We start from the raw sequence: 23,582 nt of genomic DNA on the forward strand, positions 1-23,582 counted from the left end.
TACTTGAAAGATGTGGGCGCAGATGTTTACAATGGTCACAACCATTTTCCTGACCCCTGAAGCATCTACTGTTCTTTCCCCTTCAGTTTTATTAGATGGAGGCCACAATCATTCAGTTTCCCTTCCCAGCTCACTGCAACACTCTTCACACCCATGTTCCTGTTCAGAGACATGCCTGTGCCCACGCAGCAAGTTCAGTCACTATAGTCACGATCTTCAATGGGAAAATAGAAAACTCTCTCATGAGATTCATCGGAGGAGGGATAGAAGTGATTCGCCATTGTATTTATTTCTGTAAACTGAAGTGTGAAAGGAAAGCTTGAGAGCCCTGTGGCCTTGGTAGGTGACAAGCGAGGGGTTCGCTGTTGCTCCCAGTTAACGATAGCACTTTTTTCAGAGATTTGCTCTCTGAGGGGTCCCAGGATTCTAACATCAACTAGGTTCTCTGCCTTCCTGCTAATGTGGATGTTCTTTCCTGGAAGTGTATGCAAGAAAAATTTTAGAAAGTATTGTTTTCTATTCTGAGACTCTTTCCCAGGCTCTCCAGCTCCTCCTTTTCAGTGCTGGAGGCTGCTTATGCTTGCACCTACCTTCCTGTACTATGCCTAGCCACATACATGGCTCTATCTCTGGTGAGCCATCTCGTCCCCACTTTGTCACTGATCTTCCCCTTCAATTTATATTGACTCTCCGACCCCTTACCTCAATGATTCCTTCTCACTCACCTCTGTCCTTCTTCCTTCCTCCCTCCACCAACTGCTTCAAGTTATCGTTTCCAAAGCTGCTGTATTTAATGCCATCACATAACAATCTTTCCCCTTCTCTCACCAAATAAACTGCTTTCAATAAGTTGCTTCTAACCCCCAAAACAAATAACATCCCACAATCCACTTCGTTCTAAAATATTGCTTTTCATAACTTCCAACCATTTGCCGTCTTCCTCTCCTTGAAGAAATAAACTGCCTTCAGTGTTCCTTCATATTTGGGATCTGAGCTACCTCACTGAAACCATAAAATACACACACACACGTGCGCGTACACACACACACCCAACAGCCTCCCAAAACGAAGACAAATGATCTAATACAATCTTTCGCTTTCCTTTTCTCTCTCTGAGAAAGAAAACTCTCATGAGGCATATAAGGGCCCATTTTAGTCTCTTTGAGGATTTTTTTTTCTCTCCAATGAAATAAGCTAAGGAGAAATACAGTAAGGCATTCCAAGGCCAAACACATTCTACTGTTTATTACACATATTACATTCTTAAATAAAAATGCGTCACATAACATTTTTTGCATAGATATCTTACAATATACCAATTTAAAAAAGAATTATGAAACAGACCAGTAACAAAAATAAATTTTTTCTTCATTAATAATTTTGTAACATTAACATACCACCATCATATAATACAAATAATAGTTTTAAATCTTAAGACTTTTGTACAGCAAAAAAACTTGACAAAGTAATATATTTATATATATATATATAAAAAGCTTAAAAAAAATAAAATGTCAAAAAAAGGCATAACCGAGGGCTATAAGACTGGGTACTTCTGTGATATATTATAAATACCAGAGAAGGCCTGAGAGCATGTGACCGAGGGAGGTGGGGGAGGGGTGGGGGCTGGGAGTAGGTCTCTCCAAACACACTTGTTAGACACATCTGGCAAAAGAAAATGTATAGTGCAAAAACAAAGTTCTTCAAGCAACTGTTAAGAGGATAAGAGAGATTTGAAAGAAAAGTGGTGGTGGCTAGGAAGCCATGTGGTGGGAGGAGGGAGGGGGTGACAAGAGAGAAGGAGTTTGGGGAGATTTATGGAAAGGAAGGGGGAGGCTTCAAAAACATTAAACATTTATTTTTGCCTCTGTGTTATCAAGGAGATCTTGGCCATAACAGGTGTATTTTTCCTCCCTGGAATGAAGCAGAAGTGAAAGATAAATTCAACTAAGTCTGGGTTCAGATTGAAAATGCATGCTGAGAAAAACAAAAATAAAAAAGCTTGAGGACCAGCCGATGAGCCCCAAAGCCTTTCAGGACCGAGATCTGCAGAAATCATTCTGCCTGGAGTCCAAAGGCCTAGGGTTAAAATGTCCCCTCTCCCCACCCTCAGCCCCTCCCCTCTATGTGGAACTCCCAGTGTGTTTTCAATATACTGGCAATTATAAGCATCCATCCCCCCAAAAGATATTAGGCACTGGTGGCTACTCCTCGTAAACGTCAGTAGCCTAACTGTTTTCCTTCTGCGAAGGTACATTAGGTACACGTGCACACGTGTCTAGCTGCATGCACACATACCACCCTCATTATTCTGGTGTGGGGTCCTTTTTTATGGCAGTAGACAGAAGCTGGAGTCAAAGCAGTTTACGATTCCAAAGCTCACAGTTGAAAAAAAATTGTATAAACAGTCCCCAACAAAGAACGCATCAACGTCCCCTCGTGACTGCTGAGAGGGAGCCCTGTTTGAAAAAGAGTATCTCGTTTGGGATATTCGTGAAGTGACGGCCTGGGATTTCTCTCTCCCTTTTTGATACCTGTTTCCCGAGCACTTATACGTAAATGCAAAACACCTGAAGAATACAGTACTATCTTGGAAGGGTGCACACAAGAAAGTTAAATTGCAGCTTTATTTTTCCCTTTACCGGGATCCATTAGGAACCAACAGAGGAGATTTAAGCGAGTGTTAAAAGTAAGAGAAAACCCTGAAGCCTCAGGCAGTTAGTCATGGGATCTCACATTTACAAGGAGTTTTTGCTTCCTTTGACACATTTTCGTTGTTCCATCTCAAGTATTCCCAAAGATCCTCACTGAGGAAAGTAGACCATCAAAGAGGCATTGATGTATACTCAGAACAGCCCCTCTAGTTTTCAAACTGAGATATCACCATGTTTACCGAAACACATCCAGAGCTGGAATGCAAATTCTCTCCTCCTGCCTCCACCCCCGACTTGGCAGTGGCCACTTCAGGAAGATGCCAGGGAAAGTGTCCCCAGGTAGATGTCAACCAGGTTCTACTTAATGAATTTTCACTTTGGCAAAGATCTGGGTGCAAAACTGTGGCCAGAAATGCTGGACCTCATAAGATTTTTTTTTTTTAAAGAAACAATGAACCTGGTTTTTGTAGTTAATATGTTGCATCTCTGACTTTCCCAACCTTCCTTCTCCTAAAACCAACTCATGCAAAAGAGAAGCCATTTTGCACTTTGCACTGTATTTTATATTTTATGAAGTGACTTCCATACAGGAAACCATTATGAACCAGTAACATTAATCACCAAGTCCTGTTGTTCTTGCCATTTGAGTTCACGTCTTTTGACTTTGCCATAGAATTCAGGAGTTGGGGCTATAGGCAGACATCCTGAATGCACTGGGTGAGCCGCCCTGCAAGTCCCATTTACTTCCCCTTTGATGCAAATAGACATGGCTAATCTGGAAGCTTATCCCAAACTGAAGTCCTTAAAAAAAATCTTCTCTGGCTTCTAGATTCAAAGATTTTTTTTTTAACATAGGAATCAGTTCTACTAATCATGCGTGAGGTTGGCTGTCTTTTTTACCCTGTTATCGTCAGGCAATCAAAGATGTAAAAAGGGCACAAGAGGTGCAGGAGGGGTGGACAAGGGATACTTGAAGGGCTTTGTAAGGAAGAGCACAGAGAGGAGAAGGAAATGGTCAGCATGAAGTTCATTTTGGGGGGTCTCCGATATATTTATAAAACGCAGCTTTGTCATGGAATCCAAACATCTCTTTTTCTGGACATAATACTCATCAACCACCAGGCATTAAGCTGGGCCAATGAACCATCAGTGGGGCAGGAGGCCAGTAGCTAGGAGCAGCATTATAATTTCAGGTTTCCACATCTTTGACTTACAGTCATGTGGTAGGAGAAAGAAGCACAAATTGAAATTAAAAAAAAACTGTCAATGGCTTCGAAACACTCTTTTTCTATACATTACACTCTGAACCCTGGATAAAGCGTGCTTCGGAGGACCACTACAAGAAACACCATGACAGGTTTTTCCTTTCAAATTGGAGATATCCTGGAATGCTGGGAGTTACCAATTTAAACGAGACAATGGTTTAATATGTTTCAACTGTCCACTAAAGCACTGCTTTGAATAACCTGTCCTCTTGGAAGCAAACTAGCTTCAGGTTATTTCCCAGAAAGCCTGTTCACTCCAGCAGGCTCCTTCCAACCATCTCTGCCATTTCAGAGAGGATGGATACTTGATAACATGCCCAAATGACTACCGCTCTCCCCACCCCACAACAGACAGGACTGGTTAGCGTTCAGAGATGTCAATCAGGCTACACAAGAACAGTTTCAAAGCCATACGCTTAGCACCCACCAAATTCTCAGGCCAATTCTCGGTCAACAAATGCTTGGAGCCAGCAAGCCCCACCATCAAGGTTCAGTGCGCCCTGCTTGGAGAAAGGTCAGGAGCAGATTACAAAGGACCTCACTGATATAAAAGAGAGGAGAATTGCCCAATATTTCAGACACTGATGAAGACCCAAGGGCCTTTGTTCTGTCACATTCAAATGAGATCTTTTCAAGACCACAGATGACAACGGGGAGCGAACAAGCAATGATTACTCTTTTGCATTTTTTTAAACTTTCTTTTTAATAGAGCCTTGCATTGGTCAGTTCAAAAATTAAATTAAGTATTATAAACCCTTAATAATAGCATTTCGAGAGGCAAGAGCAGCTCCAGCGGGGGAGAGAACATTTGTAAATCGTGGCAGCCACGGCTAATGCCATCACTGGGACTGTGCGTGCAGTCATGCTGGAGGCTGCTCTAGAAAGGGAAATCAACAAACCAACAAAATCTGGGGTGTCTAAAGTTTCGTCTAGTGCACTGACTGGAGGCGCTACAGTTTAATACAGCTGAGGTTCAAGGTCCCTCACACATCCTTCATCCAGAAAGGATGAACCACACATTCAAATATAATCCCATGGTCCGCCCTGATGGACTGGCTACAAACGCACTCGAATGCAGTCGAGAACTACGAGATTGTCAGCAAGCAGTGCTCCAGAAATGTTTCTAAGTCATGTCTAGTTTTAAATCTTTGGAATAAAACTGATTTTTTAAAATACCCTCTGACTAACATATACATAATTGCCTCTGGCAAATGGGCAGATTTTGTGTGTGTGTTTAGGGTGGTTTTTCTTTTTTGTTTTTGGTCTAAATTGAAAAAAGGAAAAAAGAGAAAGAAAACTTGAAGGGCCAGACCTCAGAATGCCCCAAGTGTCCAACTGGCAGCTACAGCATTTGTGATAAGGAGGCTCCTCTGCCCTCAGACGAGTAGTTTCAACATTTCAGTGAAATCAAAGTTTGCAGAAAGCTGAGAAACCAAATGCCAAGGATCTTGAAGTTTGCTGTCATAAATGAATCTGTGTTTCTTATATTTCCTTTCAAAGACTTCAGTTTTGCATCCCAAATAGGTATGGGGTGGCATTTTAACAGTCAATGAGTCAAACAGTCAAAGGAGGGCAGGAGAGGAGCCAGCTGGTATGAAGGAGCAGCAACCATGGGCGGACCAAATGCCATTTTTGTTTTTTTAGACGTGTCTTGAAGGGATGGTCCCAGAATATACAAAATATACAATCTGCCCTAATAACCACCCCACTTGCTTGCATAGGCCATTTAATGGTCCTAAAGGCAGTCTTTGGAGTTGAGGCCAGTGCCAACTAGCTAAGAATGCGGGTAGATGATGGAGACCGATACTGGATGTGTGTGGGGGATGGAAAGTGAGGCATGGAACCCCCTCGGAGTCAGCTTGCAGAGTAAAAGTGAGGCCTCTGTTGATCCCAGGTGCTCTAGGGCACAAGTCATGGTGGGCCTAGCCAAAAAAATTAAAAAATCAGAAATATGTCTCTCCTTTTACACAGACCATGAGAGAAATATCTCAACCCTTTCCTTAAATGTCCACCCTTTATTCCCACAACAGCATTTTGAATTGTGTGTTTTAACAAGTGGGGTGACATGACTCAGTGGGTATGAGACAGGAAGAGAGGGTGATGGTTTTTGAAGCCACTAGACTTGGGAGGCATCCTCCGTTCTCCCCATTCCTGGAAAGAGGGATATTTTTGGCTTTTTTTGTCAGGTCATAACCCAGAGTTACGTTCAATATGCAGCTGCCCTTTGAGACTAGCGACATCTACGCTGAAACTGGTTGTTAGGGTAGCAGTGACACACAGCACGGGGTTGATCACTATGAGCTGAGGTCAGGATGCCTCAGGGGGGATGAAAAAAGTGTGATGTCCCATCTGATTGGCTGCTTCGAGAGCTGGACATCCAGGTGACGAGAGAGAGAGAGTCCTGGAGAGGTTTAGTCCATGGAGAAAAGATAAAACATTTAAGCTTCCAAATAAGCTTTTCAAGTTTTCGTTAGCAAAAAACAGAGAGATTAAAAAGAAAAAATCTAGCACTGGCAATAAGGTGAGGCTCAAGGGATACACTGTGATTGATCATCAAGGACTTTATTCTCTTGGCCACTTTGCAGTCATGCTAGAAGTTTCCAGAATCCCTAGTGCATATGGTGTGCAAGAGTCAAAAAGTAAGAAAAGAACACTCTTCCCTGGAGACCTGGAGAGTGAAGTCTAGAGAAATGCAGGCCAGAAAGGTGTAAGGTGTTATTCCGGAGTCTGCCGCCGCTAAGGCCGTTGGTATCGACTGGAAAGATCTCAATAGTACTAAGAACCAAAACTGATCAACAGTTCTGTGAGGAAGTCGGACGCACGGAATAGTAGGACTTTTCACACACAAAGGACAAATAAACCGAGAGTTAATTTTGGCTACCAAACTGCAATTTGGTTTGCTAGGTCATTTTCCCCCAACTATTGAAAAAGAAACATTAGTGCTACACATATGCAACTTTAAGACGTTGTATTCTCCTATCAAGTTGCACTGAGAAGCAAGTTAAATAAGCCCCTCTTACTGCCGTCCACCTGTAGAGACGTCACATCCATTTTCTTTGATTTCCATTGGCAACAGCGGGAAATAATTCCAATAGCGCTGAAGTAAGCAGCCAGACTGCCTTGCTGAGTTCACCTGGTTTCTTTCTTCTTCTTCTTCTACCATCTGGCTAGGGCAAGGCATAAAGATAGACGTATATATTTTAAATATAGCTGAGTGCATGACTGTGTGTGTGTGTGTCTATGTGTGAGTGCGTGTGTGTGTGTGTGTCTGTGTGTGTGTGTACACAGAGGTTTAATAAGTGAGAACTTTCTTCTGCGAGGCAATGGGTCCCCGCCTGAAGTCCAGCCCCCTGCCTCGTGGCATTTCCTTCAGACAACGGCCGGCCGACGCCATGGCAACTCTGGCCTTCAGGTTTTTTAGATATGTCTCTTCATATGGAGGGCAAGGTGGTCAGACCTGGAAAAACACCTAGAGAAGATAAGAAAAACAAGGATATTACAGAGATCTGCATAAAGAACTCAAGTTCCATCACCCCTTAGAAAATGAATTAGCCCTAAAAGAGAGAGAGAGGCAGTGCATGTGTACTGGGAAATGAGGTATATAGGGCAGGTGAGCTCAGCAGTCAGACTGCTTGGGTTCACTTCCTGCAATAGCTGTGTGATGGAGCAACTTAACCTCTCAGTGTCTTAAGTCTTAGTCGCTTAGTTCTGACTCTTTGCGACCCCACAGACTGTAGCCCATCAGGCTCCTCTGTCCATGGCATTCTCCAGGCAAGAATACTGGAGTAGGTAGCCATTCCTTTCTCCAGGGAATCTTCCTGATGCAGGGATCCAACCCGGATCTCCTGTACTGCAGGCAGATTACCATCTGAGCCATTAGGGAAGCCTGGTATCTTAATTCCTCCTCAGTAAAATGCGGAAAATTGAGAGCACTTATTTCATAGATTGCTTGTGAGGATTAAGTGAGATGATCTATGTAAAGTGCTTAGAAAATTGCCCAGCCAATGGTAAAATCTTGATTAATATTAAATATTATTATTGCGATTGTCATCATTAAAGAAGAAACAAATGTAAAAGTGTTTTGGAAATAATGTGTGTCATGCTCATACACTACAAAGAACGATTAGCCTGTACTATCAAATGATGACACTCTTAACATTTCAACACCCAGATTTCAGTCTTAAGTTTTACAGTGGAAGCCCAGAAATGCTGCCTGTGATATCTGCAGGTCTATATAGGCACTCCACATTCAAAGGGAGGAACATGTTTATTAATAATGGTGTCATATGCAGGCATGTGCTTGGTGTTTCTCCAGTACTACCCTAGACTCAATGGACACAAATTTAAGCAAACTCCAGGAGAGAGTGAAGGACCGGGAAGCCTGGCATGCTGCAGTCTATGGGGTCGCAAAGAGTCAAACACAACTTAGCGACTGAACAGAAACAACAACAATATCCTCAGATTTACCATGGTAAATCTTCACACTCTTTTCGTGGGCATTCATGTGGTAGGGACCCTGAGGCTGGGGTCACACAGCCAATGAGTGGCAGTCGTGGGGTGAGAAGCCAGGCAGATGTCTAAACCCATTCTTTGAACTGTTTCTGGAACCCAAGGTTGGCCACTGAATCCCTTTGTCAGCCTCAGAGTGAAAGCAGTGGCTGTTTTCACTCCTTCCCTTCTTTAACACCACCCACTTGATTTTGCCCTGGGTGGTAACTCTTCCACATTCTCAGTTGTATGCGGCTAACCCACCTCCTAAGGCTGAAGTGATGGCCACAGTCATCTGCTTAGTGACAGTCATGTGATCCACAAAAGTCAACGAGAGCAAGTTCTGGGACATTTGCTGAAACTATTGGAAGAGAGACGCTCTCTTTCCACTGGGGCTTAGACACTAAGATAGGAGCTGTGGGTGTCCATGCGGGGGAAAGAGCCTATTTGAGAATGAAATTAACAGAGAAAAACAGGCGAAGGGGTAGGAAGGAAGAGAGTTTCTAGTCCTGAGGACAACATCTAAGCACCTGGACTCAGCCAAGTGTGAAGACAAATCGAATTCTGTTCGTCTTAGTTATAGGAGCTAATAAAAAACCCTGGAAGCTAACTCAGGACTGAGTCAGGGTTCTCTACTTATAACTAATAGAGTGGCCATTTCTGCATCTCCAAGGCCTACATACAGTCTCAGGTTCTTGGGCTGGAATCCCAGGGAAGTCAGTGCGTCAGACAGCAGTCATTCTGAGTTCTGGGTGTGAGTTCTCCCTTAGATCCAGCTCTAGACACTGGTCTCCATCCTACCTGGGAGAAAGTTCCCAGGTCCCCTGACACACTTCCTGAGACATCCTTCCAGTTCAAAACTCTAGCTGGTATGTTAGTAAGCTGTTCTGCTCAGGTCAGCAAGGGTTCCTGTTCAGGGCAGAATTTCCCTGTATTTGTTCATTCCTAAAACAAAGAAAGAGAAAACCCCTGGCCCTATCTGCTGACCCCAGCACTCTCCACGCACTGTTTGTGTTCATTTCTCAGATACACATGCCGGATAGAACCTCAAGAAAATGAAGCAAAATAGAACAAAGTAAAATGAAAAAAAAAATTATCATAACAGGAAAAATAAGAGTAGAAAGTGATCTAATTCAGTAACATATTGAATAACAGTAATTCTAACCAAAACTGCTTATTTGGGGCTCTGATTTTGGTATAAGCAAGATACTTGAATAATTCCTTGGCATAGCATCTAAAGGGGATTTGATTTACTATAGAAGAGTGATAAATTTTCTTTAAAAGCAAGTACTTGATGTCACCGGTATAAGAAAAAGCAGTACAGCCTGCGGGGAATTTAGTGTTTGACTGTCCTGTGCCGAGGGCACACTTAGTACTATCCACTGCCTCTTCTATTTCTTTCCCTTTCTCCTTTCCCTCTTCCTTTCTTCCTTCTCTCCTTCCTTCATCTCAACAGCGTAGAGAAAGAAGATCTAAGTCGGGAAGTTGTTTTTGTAGGTATTTCTCTGAAGTTAACATTCTTACAAGAACTCTATAAAGAAGGTACCATTCTTAGCCCCATTACCAGATGAGATATTCATCAAAAAGAAGCAAAGCCAAAATCTGAACCCAAGTAGCCTTGACTCCAGAGCCCATGCTTTCAGCCATACCCAGTTCTCAGGCTGAGCAGAAGGTCAAGCTGAACTGTCCGTTTAAAGAACTGGTAGTAGTCAGAACTGATGGATGGTCTTCCCCAAATACCTGCACCTCATCCCCAGAACTTGTGAATATGTTATGTTCAAAGGCAAAGGGGAATTAAGGTTGTGGGTGGAATTAATTTGCTGGTTAGCTGACTTTCAAATGGGAAGCTTACTCTGGATTATCTGGGTAGACCCAATGTCACTGCAAGGGTCTTTAAAAATGGAAAAGGGAATTAAAAGAGAAAACCAGAGAGATGGAAGCATGAAAAGGACTCAATAGCTTTGATGATGAAGAAATGGGGTCAGGAGCCAAGGAACATGTACAAAGCTGAAAGCTGGAAAAGGCAAGGAAATGGGTTCTTCCCTTGAGCCTCAGGAAGGGAATGGAGAGCAACCCACATCTTGATTTCACCCCCAGGGAGATCTGTGTTGGACTTCTAACCCAAGGAACTGTAAAATGATAAATCTGTAAAGATAAATAAGGGTGATACTAAACTTGTGACAACTGGCAACGTCAGCAACTAGAAAATGAATCCAGAAGTTAATCTGGTCAAGCCTGAGCAGCAAGGCCCTGCAAGAAAGCCACAGAGCATGTACCAAGAACTCTGTGTGTTCAAAAGAGGCAAGTGGGGATTCGAGATGGTAAGGAGCAAAGCAGAAGTCTTTGCTACTAGTACAAAATCTTCCTCTTTTCTTTTCCACATCCTGAGAACATACGGGACAACAGTATTTTTAAAAAATTAATTAATGAATTAATTTTTGGCTGTGCTGGGTCTTTGCTGCTGCACGTGGGCTTTCTCTAGGTGCAGCAAATGGGAGCTACTCTCTAGTTGAGGTATGCAGGTTTCTTACTGCGGTAGCTTCCCTTTTTGCAGAGCACGAGCATTACTAGGTTTCATGGGGCTCAGGAGCTGCTTCATGGCATGTGGAAATCTTTCCAGACCACAGATTGAACCCATGTCTCCTGCATTGGCAGGTAGATTCTTAACCATTGACTCACCAGGGAAGTCGCATGGGACAACAGCATTCTTGATTAAGGACTTCATTTGAAATAACCACTCAGTACTGTATGTGTTCCATACTTTCATTCTCCTTTAACCAACTGCTTAACCTGTGCTGAGTAGCTAGCAATCTGTATAAGCATCTGTCTTTACTCTTTAAATTCTTTCAGAAAAAAAAAAAAAAAAAGTGAAAACCCAACCAATTCTTTAACATGGTATAAAATAGGATCACACCCCTCCTGAATCAAACTAGCATCATTGTTTGTTAAAATTCTAGGAAGAGCATGGATTTAGAATGAGACTGGGTCCCTCACCGTTGAGGTCTTATTTAAATCCAATATACCAGTAGGATACTTAGTCATGATTAATTTATATTTATTAAATTATACTTACTGAGTTCCACATAGGAATAGTAAAGTAAAAACTAATAGATAAACTCTGCATCTAGAAATGCAGAAGCTAGTAATTCTAAGGGTAATATACCCCCAGCGGGTATTTAGGACTGTACAGCTGTCAGATGACCTTAAATAAGAAAGTTCTTAATGACTAAAATTTGTTTACTGCAGAGAACTAGCCAAACTCCTATTTTCATTTCTCTTGCTGATGAAAAGGGCCCCCTAAAGTCACATGGGCATTGAGCCAACAGCAACACACCAGGGCCCCAAAGGGCTAGATATAGGTTGATGTTTCTCACCACCTATAAGTGGGCTGACAAAGAGATCAAAGATCAAAATGCCTCCTCTGAACTTCTAGGATCTTGGAGGTACTACTGTGGAGCAGGCTCCTTGGGTTATAGCTGCATATAGCTACTTAGGGAAACAGCCCTGCTTACTACCATCAGCAGCCTCTTGCTCTATGGGCTGAGAAACAACACTCATCCCTTTAAGCACCTGATCACTGAGTGGGCTCTTCTGCGCAGTTTGATGGTAAGATAGCCCAAACACCTCATTGCTTTCTCCCCAGACCTGAAGCCAGAGGTCACAAAACTTAATGTCTTTAAGGTCAGGCAGATAAAGTAAATGGGTGCAATGGGTCAAGAGTAAGAAACACACAGAGTTTTTAAACCATCTGATTATACTTCTGTGAATAAAAGAATGTTGCTCTTCATTAAAAGGAGATAACTGGACATGCTGCACAGCAACTGATGCCCTGCCTTCACGCTGGGAGACCGTGGTGAGGGAGGGGGAAGAAAAACGAGTATCACAGGACCATTACCAAAGGCAGCGGTGACTATCCAGCTCCAGAAAACTATGGCCACCTGCGAACGTGAGTCCACTGTTACCAGATCTTCCAATTTTTCAAAGCCAGGAACAGAGGCTTTTGTGACATTTAGCAATTTGAAATGTTAGCAAAACAAACAAGAACTCATGTATTTTTTAATTTACCCTATAGGCAAAATAAAAGTATAAGTTAGACTTGGTACCTGCTTTAAGGTCAAGAAACCCCAATCTTACTTAGTTCAGCCTCTAAGTAGCATAGTCTGAGGGCTTCCCAGGTGGCGCTAGTCGTAAAGAACCCACCGTTCAATGCACGAGACCTAAGAGATACAGGTTTGATCCCTGGTTCAGGAAGATCCCCTGGGGAGGGAAATGGCAATCTGCTTCAGTAATCTTGCCTGGAAAATCCCATGGACAGAGGAGCCTGGTGGGCGATACAGTCTGTGGGATGGTAAAGGGTTGGGCATGACTGAAGTGACTTAGCACGCATGCCGACAGGGCAGTCTGATTATTCAATTATATGAGGCAAGAGAGAGATTTCTCAGGCTCATACATACTCCAACAGGATCCAGTGCTCTGCTAAGGGCTATAAATGTCCTCTTTTTTTGAAGGTAAAAGTCTTCTAAGGAATGCCAAGTCCGCGGTCACTCCAGGCTTTCCTTCCATCACTTTGGGACCACTCCAGCTCCCCGTGCCACCTCCCAGACCTGCTCTATTTTCAGCACAGTTCCTGCAGCTGAAGTACAAGGTGCTGCCTGTCAGGAGACACTAACGAGGCTCCACCCCCTGGTTTCTGACACTGCTGAAAGGCACTGACTCTCCTGCCACAGAAGTTTGAGCTACTCGCCAGCTGCCCCAAATACCATGTCAGAGTTTGTACCATCTGCTCAGCAAACTTCTAGCTCCAGAAACCAGAGTATATTTTGATGAGGAAAATCAAGCAAAAGACTAACTGAACTACCCATCCCTGACATCTCCTACACTGAAATATCCAGTCGGTTTGAAATTATTTCTCCATATACATCAGTCAGGTTTAATCCTAATATGTTAAGTGCTGGAGAGATGCATTGTTGTTGTTCAGTCGCTCAGTCGTGTCTGACTCTTTGTGACTCCATGGACTGCATGCCATATCCTTCACTATCTCCTGCAGCTTGCTCAAATTCATGTCCATTGAGTTGATGATGCTATCCAACCATCTCATTCTCTGTCATCCCCTTCTCCAGCATAGACAGTTGAATACTGCTTAATAACTCAGTTGACTTAAGAGGAATACTAAGTCTGGCAATTTCCCCATAACAATTCTTTGCCTGTTTCCAAGGCTTATGGCTATCCATAAAGCACGATTTCCAAATAATAGCCTCACCACCTTTCAGGGAAGGATGACTCATGTGTACCTACTACCACCACACTCTGATAACTCACAAAGGATATATCTTCACCCCCACTGATATAATGCCCTTCCTCATAGGACTGTGGAGCAACATCAACATCACTGAAATATAATCTATAGGAGAATAGCTGCTGATTTCTATAAATTCAGGGGGACTCTGAGGTGAATGGGGCAGAAATGACAAACAGGTTGTATTTTGGAGTAGCAGAAGAGAGCTCTAAGGGACGGACAGACAATAGCTTCATGGAGTATACTTCCTCAGCCTTGGGGTGGGAGGTTATCTTTGGGCTCCAGGAGGCATGGGGGCTTTATTTAGTTCTTCCAGAATGAAGATAAGAGGAAAATAGGCTCTTCAGGAAAAACGAAAAAAAAAAAAAAGGGGGAAGAACAACGTGAATGCTTCTTTATAAGCATCTTAAAGGAGCACCAAGGCACTGGCCACCCATGAAACGTGGCCACTCCTGTCCTGCTCTGCACCAGAGGAAGGTCTGGTGAGGGGGCTGGGGGAGGCAGGATGCAAAAGCGATCGCATTTCCTCCACTGGAGAGCCAGGCCTCTGCGGACATCCTGCACACCCCTCCTGCCACCCTGCGAGCAAGGGGCCGAGCCGGGGAACCCTGAGGCTTTCAGGGCTTTTATCGTATTAGAAGCATTTTTCTCATCATAACCGAGACCTTTAATATTGCATTAAAAAGATGGTTAATTTTCTTAAGCTTCCTTTTAAACACAGAAATAGGATTAGAAGGATAACACGCTCAGATGCAAGCCCATTATTTGATTACGTCTAAACCTAATCCTGCCTTCACCTTGGCCTGCAGAGTCTCCATTTTGGGGTTTATTGGTTGATAATGCCAGGGCTGTCAGATACTATTACTTGTGTAGTGTCTGTTGCTACGTGCTCTTTCTTCCACTATCAAATGCTGAAGGTCTGAAATTGAATTATAGGATGAGTTCTCAAAGCCTCACCATCTTTTAGACCTTTGTACCTACTTTCAAAGAAGAAAGGATGGCTTAGGCCTCCCAAAACAATGGGAACTCTCTTCAGTAAATTCATTTCTAACAATGCTTCAAAGGAGTCCTATAACTAATTTCTCCTCCTTCATGCAGGCTTTCTACTTCTCACATTGAGAAAAACGGTATTGATATTAATAAAAAGATCAGAAACTACCGGCGACCATTCTCTAGTCTATTAATTTTCTTATTATACTAAAATTATCTGTCACATTATCCCCTCGAGGGTAGGAGTTAGGTCTCACTGATATCTAGAGACCATCACAATTCTGGTGTTCATGAAATACGCATGTAACTGACCTGAGAATCCATATCATCTCTTGATTGTATGCAAGGAGGCACCCTTATCTAATTGGTTTTCTCCATGGAGAAGTAAGAGGCATCGCCAGGCCCGATCTCTTCGAGAGAGGCTTGTGATGAAGCCAGGAGCGCACGACCAACCCAACCTCCCACCCACTTCACCATCTCCCGTTCCCTTCCCGCCAGCTTCTAAGTTTCTTTACCTGTCGCAGTGGTTGCATTTAAAGGGCTTTGCACCTGTGTGTTTCCTGTAGTGCCTTGTGAGCTCATCGCTTCGTGCAAAACGCCACTCACACCCTTCCCATGAGCACTTATAAGGCTTCTCACCTGCAAGGAGAGATGGAATGACCATGGTCAGTGACAGGAACAACATGATCTGGGTCTGTTACCTACTCTTCAGTCTTGGAAAAGGGCTATAAAATCATTCCTGAAAGGCTAAATTTCCTAACATAGTGTGTCACATTTTTTTTAAGCCTCTTAGTGCTTTTGTTGTTGTTTTTTTTTTTTAACCTTCAAAAGTGGTTTCACAAGATCTTCAAATCTAGAGCTGTCATTTCAGTTCCCAGAGTCAAAGCATTTCCTTCGACTGGAGAGGGATCAATTTTTATTTATTTTCTATTCTCTGGAGCTCTCTGACCCCCCACATTCCAAGCAGAAAGGAAATGTGCTATTTTCATCAGAACCACAAATGCTTCTAATTCTATTTTTCTCCAGAACCTAGAGTAATTTACCATTTCAGCCTTTTTAGTCTTTTCCCCTCTCTTCTCTCCTACCACAAAGTGTAGCCAGGCAACTGACTGACAAGGCAAAGAGCTCAGGGCTCCCAGAACCTCGGTTCCTTCCAGTAAATGTGAGTGGATGGACACTCATGAAGAAAGGCTACAATTTAAGAGCAAAACAAAAAATCACTTAACGATTCCTGGTATTTATGTAAAATATAGTCACGAAAGTCCCATTTAAGAAGATCATCACTTAATGACTCTAGCACATTCATATTCAAGAGTGATACGCATTATTACAAAATATTTTTAAAGTCAATTTGTAGAGCAAGGTTTCAGGCACGCTGAAGCTGCTTAGAAGCATGAAATCCAAGCTCTGTGCTCAAGTGACCTTTCTGAACAGTAAATACAGATGGAGGAATATGGGAGAGAAAGTACATGACTTTTCCTAAGACCTTTTTTTTTTTTTTAACCCATCAACGTCTGTCACCAAACATGACAAATATTTACTCTTCCAACTGTATGGTGGGCTGGTTCTAAAAAGAAGAAAAGTGATCTCTGAAATCGTGAGAGTTACCCAGCCCTGTCACTGAGAGGCTGGTTAGCATAGAGGTTAACAGCCCTCTGAAGCCAACTTTCATAGGCTCAACTTTTGGTTCTGCCCTTAACTATCTATCCTTCGGCAAGATGATAAACTTCTCTGTGCCTCTGTCTTCTTTTACAAATAATAGTAGTATGTACCTCAAAGGGAGAGGATAAATTAATATACAGATGTACTATATATTAATCAGAACAATGCCTGGCATAGATACAATTAACATAACTGTAAAACAGTATAAATGACCAAACCCGAAATTTCCAGATACACAAGTGCCGAAGTTGTCCGGCTGCCCCATTACTTCTCCACTTTTAATAGCTCAATCTTTCACCAGGCAGCAGTTTAGGAGGCCTTGCCCAGATACTATACTTGACCTGCTTTCTTCTTTCCACCTTTCTCCTTCCCTTTAAACCTAACTACAAAGTGTTCACAATTCTTTATTTGTATCACCTAGAATTGAACCAAACAGGATGGAAAATGTTATTTCATTAAATCGGTGCCCTAGTGAGCCGCTGCTCTGTAAGACCCACGGAGAAGAGGAATGAGAAATACAGGCATCTCTTTTCAACTGAACCAAGAGGACATGAAGGTGGGCCAGAGGCGCAGGAGGAAACCCATTCAGTTTTGGAAACCAGAAAAAAAAAAAAAGAATCACTAAGCGGAGTTAAAAGTTCACCTTCTAGATCCTTACAGCCACAATTTTAGAAAAGTGTGCCTGCTGCAGAGAGAGAAGGTGAAGCGTGATGGGGTCAGGTCAGCTTCAGAGTTAGCACACCTGGGATCTTACTCTGTTTGTTATAGACGCGAGGCCTCAGGGTCCCCATCTGTCAAATGGGGGTGAGATTCCTGTGTCTATTGTGAGGTTGACGTAAGGTGTTGTGTATCAGGCATTTCTGGAGCCTGGAGCAAGGTAAATGGTTAGTTAATCTGAACCCCTATTCCTCCCCATTCGCCTGTATTCTCAGAGGCAGCTAAGGAGACAGGTCTAAGTGGCGGTCAAAGAAACTTCTAGGACTCAGGCTCCAGCCTGCTGAGCCTGGAGTCACTCTGGGCAACCTAAATATTGAAAAATGGGAGAGTCTTTTTAAGTCTGAAGTGTTACCTCAGTATACTGACGGAGAATGGACCAGAAAGACCGTGTCCTTTAGATCTGCTCTGAATGAGTGGGATGTTGAAGGGGAACTAAGAGACCCAAGTTGGAGAGAGAAGTACCAGAGAGGACTGTTGGCATTATTTACTTAATGCTACTAATCACCCATGAGCCTCTGTTACTTCAAGGAAATCTGGCAAACACAACAACAAGAGATGGAGAATGAGGCACCAAAGACTTCAGAAATTCCAAATGCCCCTTACTCCCAAAGGCCTTCATGTACAAGTAACACTGGAGGGTCCTGGAACCTTGGGTACCAAGCACACCTCAAAAGCAACAATGAGGCATCTGGAAATGCCATGACATTCTGCAGCAACAAGCAGAGACATCCGGTCCCCAAAATCAATCCCACAATCGAACAGACCCATCCATCATAGGCAACCACACTCTGAAGGACACAGGAAGGACAGAGACAAAATGGAGATTAAAGTGGATGTCTTTGGGTTTTTTTTATTAATTTCTAAGTGTTTGCTTTTTCCCTTGCTGAATTTTTTAAAATTAGTTTTGTTCTGTTTTATGCTGACAAATAATGTCAAGGATTTAGTTATTTCCCAGAAGATAACGTGGATGCTCTGTTAATTCCTGGCACAAACCAAGCACCCTCTCCCCAGTAGCTATTTCACAGCATGCTTCCAGTGGCTGTGTCCCTGTTGCAGCTGTAAGACAGAAACTACACGCAGCTGGACTTGGCTCTGAACCGTGTCGCCTAACACTGTCTCCTGCTTCAGCAGGTACTACACAGAGCAACACTGAGGACAAGCCCCCCCACCCTGCCAGTTTAGCCAAGTTACGCTATTGCGATTCGTCAAGCTATTTTCCCAACATCTGATTAATTAACCCACAAGTTGTCATTTCTGCAAATGCTCATAAAAAATGTAAAACAACTAAGAAAGAACTCAACCAAATGAAGGAGTAGTGCCTGAAACAGGGGGAGTTCAGAAATCAGAGGGACAGGAAAAATAGAATGGGGAATACAATTTCATGTTTAAAGCTCACTCATACCGCAGGGCACAAATTCATGCTTCCTCACAAAATGGCCTCTGAAATGCAATGTGGTCGAAAGCAGAGTGGCCTTCTATTCCATTTCTTACAGAATAACTCTCTACATCGTGATCATCACATTTGATCAAAAAATAATGTCACCACTGCCTTCTGAACATGTACCTCCAATACATGTAGATTAATCCACGAATTATATAAATGTACTAATGTCCTAATACATTAGGACATTATAAAACATAAACTCAATATAGAAATTTAAAGGAATTAGGGTCATTTAAATATAAACAGGGTCTTCCCCGGCGGCACAGCAGTAAAGAATCCACCTGTAATGAAGGAGATGCAGGTTCGATCCCTGGGTTGGGAAGATTCCCTGGAGAAGGAAATGGCAACCTACTCTAGAAACTCACCTGGAGAATTCCATGGACGGAGGAACATGGTGGGTTACAGTCCATGGGGTCACAAGGAGCTGGACAAAACTGAGCGACTAACTGCTCCCCCCACACACAAATATAAACAGAAGTTATCAAATTTTCTCCCTGCATTCAAAACGACAGTGTTGCACAACTGTACTTCGAGACCACTGCCCTACAGGGTAAATGAGAAGATCTTAGCTCCACGCTCACTGGTGTCTGTGCTTCCAGCCTTGGTCCCTACAGTCTATTCTGCCTGCAGCAGCCAAAAGAACTCTTTGAAAATATAAATCGGAGCATGTATGTCCCTTACAGGGGACTTTAATCTTTCTATTTCCATATAATTATTTTCTTTAACACCCTCTGGGATTTTATTTTATGCATTGAAAAACATTATTCTGTAGAGGGTTCCACAGGCTTCACCAGACTGCTAAAGAAGTTCATGACCCAAAAAAGGTTAAGAAGAAATTAAAATGTAAACGTTCCACTGGGTTCCTACTGCTTTTAGGATAGAAGTCAAAAGCTTGTAAGGTCCTATTGTATAGAATCCCCACGATCTGCCCTGGCCAACTCGATTACTCATGCCCTACCTGACTGCTCCCACCTCAGAGCTTTTGCACTTGCTCCCTGCTCTGCCTGGAATGCTCCTGTTCCCTCGCTGCCATCAGGTCAATGCTCAACTGTCTCCACTTCAGAGAGATCTACCCTCGGCATTCTCTTTTGAGCAGCAGCATATTTTGTCATCTTCTGGGACCACTTAGTTGCGTCAGACTTTATTTTGGGGGGCTACAAAATCACTGCAGATGGTGACTGCAGCCATGAAATTAAAAGACGCTTGCTCCTTGGAAGAAAAGTTATGACCAACCTAGATAGCATATTAAAAAGCAGAGACATTACTTTGCCAACAAAGGTCTGTCTAGTCAAAGCTATGGTTTTTCCAGTAGTCATGTATGGATGTGAGAGTTGGACTATAAAGAAAACTGAGAGCCAAAGAATTGATGTTTTTGAACTGTGGTGCTGGAGAAGACTCTTGAGAGTCCCTTGAATTGCAAGGAGATCCAAACAGTGAATCCTCAAGGAAATCAGTCCTGAATATTCATTGGAAGGACTGATGCTGAAGCTGAAGCTCCAATACTTTGGCCACCTGATGCGAAGAATTGACTCATCTGAAAAGACCCTGACGCTGGTTAAGATTGAAGGTGGGAGGAGAAGGGGATGAGAGAGGATGAGATGGTTGGATGGCATCACCGACTCAATGGACATGAGTCTGAGTAAACTCCAGGAGTTGGCGATGAACAGGAAGGCTTGGTGTGCTGCAATCCATGGGGTCACAAAGAGTTGGACACGACTGAGCGACTGAACTGAACTGAGTCACTTTGAAATGAGATTGCATAATGTTTGTGTGCCGTACTGTCTGCTTCCCCTAGGAGGGTATAAGCTTCATGCAGGCATCTCTTTTGTTCGTTGTGATACCGACAGTACCAAAGTGGGGCCTGGCTCAACCTTGTAGAACACACTGCATGAATGAAGCATCCTTTCTGATTTGCAACGAAGACCCAAGTCCACACAGAGGAGCAGGACAGTCTAAGCGATCTCAGTCCCTCTCTACGTTCTGACCTGACTTAAGAGCAGAAAATAATTGCTGGCTTGTTTAAACCCGGCCATACCTCTGTGTCAGGGACCACACTGTGAAACTCTACAATGGATTAAGTATTACTTCACCATCATAGCTCACTCCCCACTTCTTTCCTATCCACCTGAGCCTAAAAAAGGAGTATCCTGAAAATCTTCCTGTAACCTTCAACTCACACGTGGGATCGGTCTCCTGAGCAACATCTCCTCTGGGAAACCACGTGCGTCATTTTACGGAATTCATTTGTAAAGATTCTCACTGAAGAAGAGGCTGGGAGAGTGTAAGTGATATGTCAAATGTATTGCACTATACATTTGCCTCTAAGACAAAGACTGTAGCATGAAGTATGAACAGGTGTCAGAATCTTGCATTAAAAGTCTTTTGAAAATAAACATCGCTAATGCAAATTTTCTGCATTCACTTCCTGATCTGAAAAATGTCAAGTTCCTAATCCAATTCCTAAGGAGACTAGGACCTTGACGTACCCAGGTTTCAGTTAAAACTAATTTCATCTATTTACTTTTCTTTTTTAAAAAAATGTAGCTACTAGATTTCTGTTGTCTGGGCATGTTAGGGTCCTAGTCCCCTTAGGACTTGGATTAGGAATTTGTAATTCTGTGGATCAGGAAATAGAAAAGCAAAATAGAAAGGAGGAAAAATACTCTGTAATGGGTTTATATTGCTACTGAGTACATCTAGAGGGAACCAGCAAAGACCTATCAATTGCTTTCACATCACACTCAGCAGCACTAGAGAATTTAAGCTACCTGGGGAATAAAGACATTGAGAGAGAAAATGTCACTACGCTTTCTTAACATTGGAAAAAGAGTAACCAGTAAACATCACTCCATAGTTTGGCAATTGCTTCTCAGGGGGTACCTGCTACAACAAGAAAATACTCCAAGTTCTTAACTCTGCTTTGGAAAACTGTCTCAGAGTTCCTCTTAGATTCAAGATGAATCCTAAATACTTTCTTTAGGTGACTGATGGAAGAATGAGACAAGGACTTTATTTTCCATAATTTCAAAAGCATTTATAGTAACTACATAAAATAAAACACATACTCTTTTATTTACACTACATGTTGATTCTTTTCATTCATTAATCACTTGCTCATCCAAAGGCCAAATAGATGCTATGACCTGAGTTACTGAATTTACAAAAAGCACTAGTCACTTTACAGAGCATGTAAACATTTACTCTATTTTTTTAATTTTTAAAACAACTAATAAAATAAAAACTGGCCTAGGTTAGGTTAACTCCTCATCACTTGGCATGTGTGTGTCCTTAGTCGCTTCTGTTGTGTCTGACTTTTTGCAACCCCTTGGACTGCAGCCCATCAGGCTCTTCTGTTCATGGGATTCTCCAGGCAAGAATACCGGAGTGGGTTGTCATGCCCTCCTCCAGGGGATCTTCCCAACCCAGGGATCAAACCTGCAACTCATGTCTCCTGCATTGGCAGGTGGGTTCTTTACCTCTAGTGCCACCTGGGAAGCCCCTTCATTGCCTGGATTACCACCTTAAAATGGTTCTTTAAAGATCTATAATCTAGAATTTAAACTTTATGTCCTTAAGTAGCTATAGCTCCTATTTTAGAATGCGGAGAGAGGTGAGAAAGGATTTTGACTTAATCCCACAACTGCTGACACCTGTGGTGTCCAGTGTAGTAGTTACGAATCATATATGCCTGTGAGCATTCAAGTGAGCCTAAGGCAACTAAAGAACTGAACTTTTAATTTAACTTAATTTTAATTAAAATTTAAAAACTGAAGCAATGTAAAGAATATTTTACACTTTTGTTTTGGTTAGTTAACATATATTGTTAAAATTATTATCACTATTTCTATTTACTTCTTAAAAATGTGGTTACTAGAAAAATTTAAATCACATATATAGCTTACACATATTTCTATTTTGGACAGTACAGGTTAAAATATATCTTCTATGTGGAATTCCCACCATTAATTCAAGTGTAAGGGCTCATCCTTTCTAAACTCTTCCCAATGCCCAGCCCAAAAGCTACATTCAGATGAGATCAGATCAGATCAGTCGTTCAGTCGTGTCCGACTCTTTGCGATCCCATGAACCGCAGCACACCAGGCCTCCCTATCCATCAGCACACCCAGAGTTCACTCAGACTCATGTCCATCGAGTCAGTGATGCCATCCAGCCATCTCATCCTCTGTCGTCCCCTTCTTCTCTTGCCCCCAATCCCTCCTAGCATCAGAGTCTTTTCCAATGAGTCACCTCTTCGCATGAGGTGGCCAAAGTACTGGAGTTTCAGCTTTAGCATCAGTCCTTCCAAAGAACACCCAGGGCTGATCTCCTTTAGAATGGACTGGTTGGATTTCCTTGCAGTTCAAGGGACTCTCAAGAGTCTTCTCCAACACCACAGTTCAAAAGCATCAATTCTTCGGTGCTCAGCCTTCTTCACAGTCCAACTCTCACATCCATACATGACCACAGGAAAAACCATAGCCTTGACTAGACGGACCTTTGTTGGCAAAGTAATGTCTCTGCTTTTGAATATGCTATCTAGGTTGGTCATAACTTTCCTTCCAAGGAGGAAGCATCTTTTAATTTCATGGTTGCAGTCACCATCTGTGGTGATTTTGGACCCCAGAAAAATAAAGTCTGACATTGTTTCCACTGTTTCTCCATCTATTTCCCATGAAGTGATGTGACCGGATGCCATGATCTTCGTTTTCTGAATGTTGAGTTTTAAGCCAGCTTTTTCACTCTCCACTTTCACTTTCATCAAGAGGCTTTTGAGTTCCTCTTCACTTTCTGCCATAAGGGTGGTATTGTCTGTATATCTGAGGTTATTGATATTTCTCCCGGCAATCTTGATTCCAGCTTGTGTTTCTTCCAGTCCAGAGTTTCTCATGATGTACTCTGCATATAAGTTAAATAAGCAGGGTGACAATATACAGCCTTGACGTACTCCTTTTCCTATTTGGAACCAGTCTGTTGTTCCATGTCCAGTTCTAACTATTGCTTCCTGACCTGCATACAAATTTCTCAAGAGGCAGATCAGGCGGTCTGGTATTCCCATCTCTTTCAGA

The 23,582-nt window shown here is 42.6% G+C and overlaps 1 protein-coding gene across 2 annotated transcripts in view; it reads right to left on the minus strand.

Annotated features, from left to right (window-relative positions):
* Positions 1-1,151: 1,151 nt before the first annotated feature.
* Positions 1,152-23,582, minus strand: part of KLF7 (Kruppel-like factor 7 (ubiquitous)) — a 105,524-nt gene continuing 83,093 nt past the window's right edge. For both annotated transcript variants that reach the window (XM_010861057.1, XM_010861056.1), the window contains exons 4-5: positions 15,209-15,332; positions 1,152-7,388 (exon numbers count right to left, since the gene is read on the minus strand). In XM_010861057.1, coding sequence (XP_010859359.1) covers positions 7,337-7,388; positions 15,209-15,332 — 176 coding nt within the window. In that variant the 3' untranslated portion in view covers positions 1,152-7,336. The remainder of the gene's footprint in view (positions 7,389-15,208; positions 15,333-23,582) is intronic.

This window comes from Bison bison, unplaced genomic scaffold, assembly GCF_000754665.1.
Source record: "Bison bison bison isolate TAMUID 2011002044 unplaced genomic scaffold, Bison_UMD1.0 scf7180017864471, whole genome shotgun sequence".
NCBI classification, from domain to species: domain Eukaryota; kingdom Metazoa; phylum Chordata; class Mammalia; order Artiodactyla; family Bovidae; genus Bison; species Bison bison.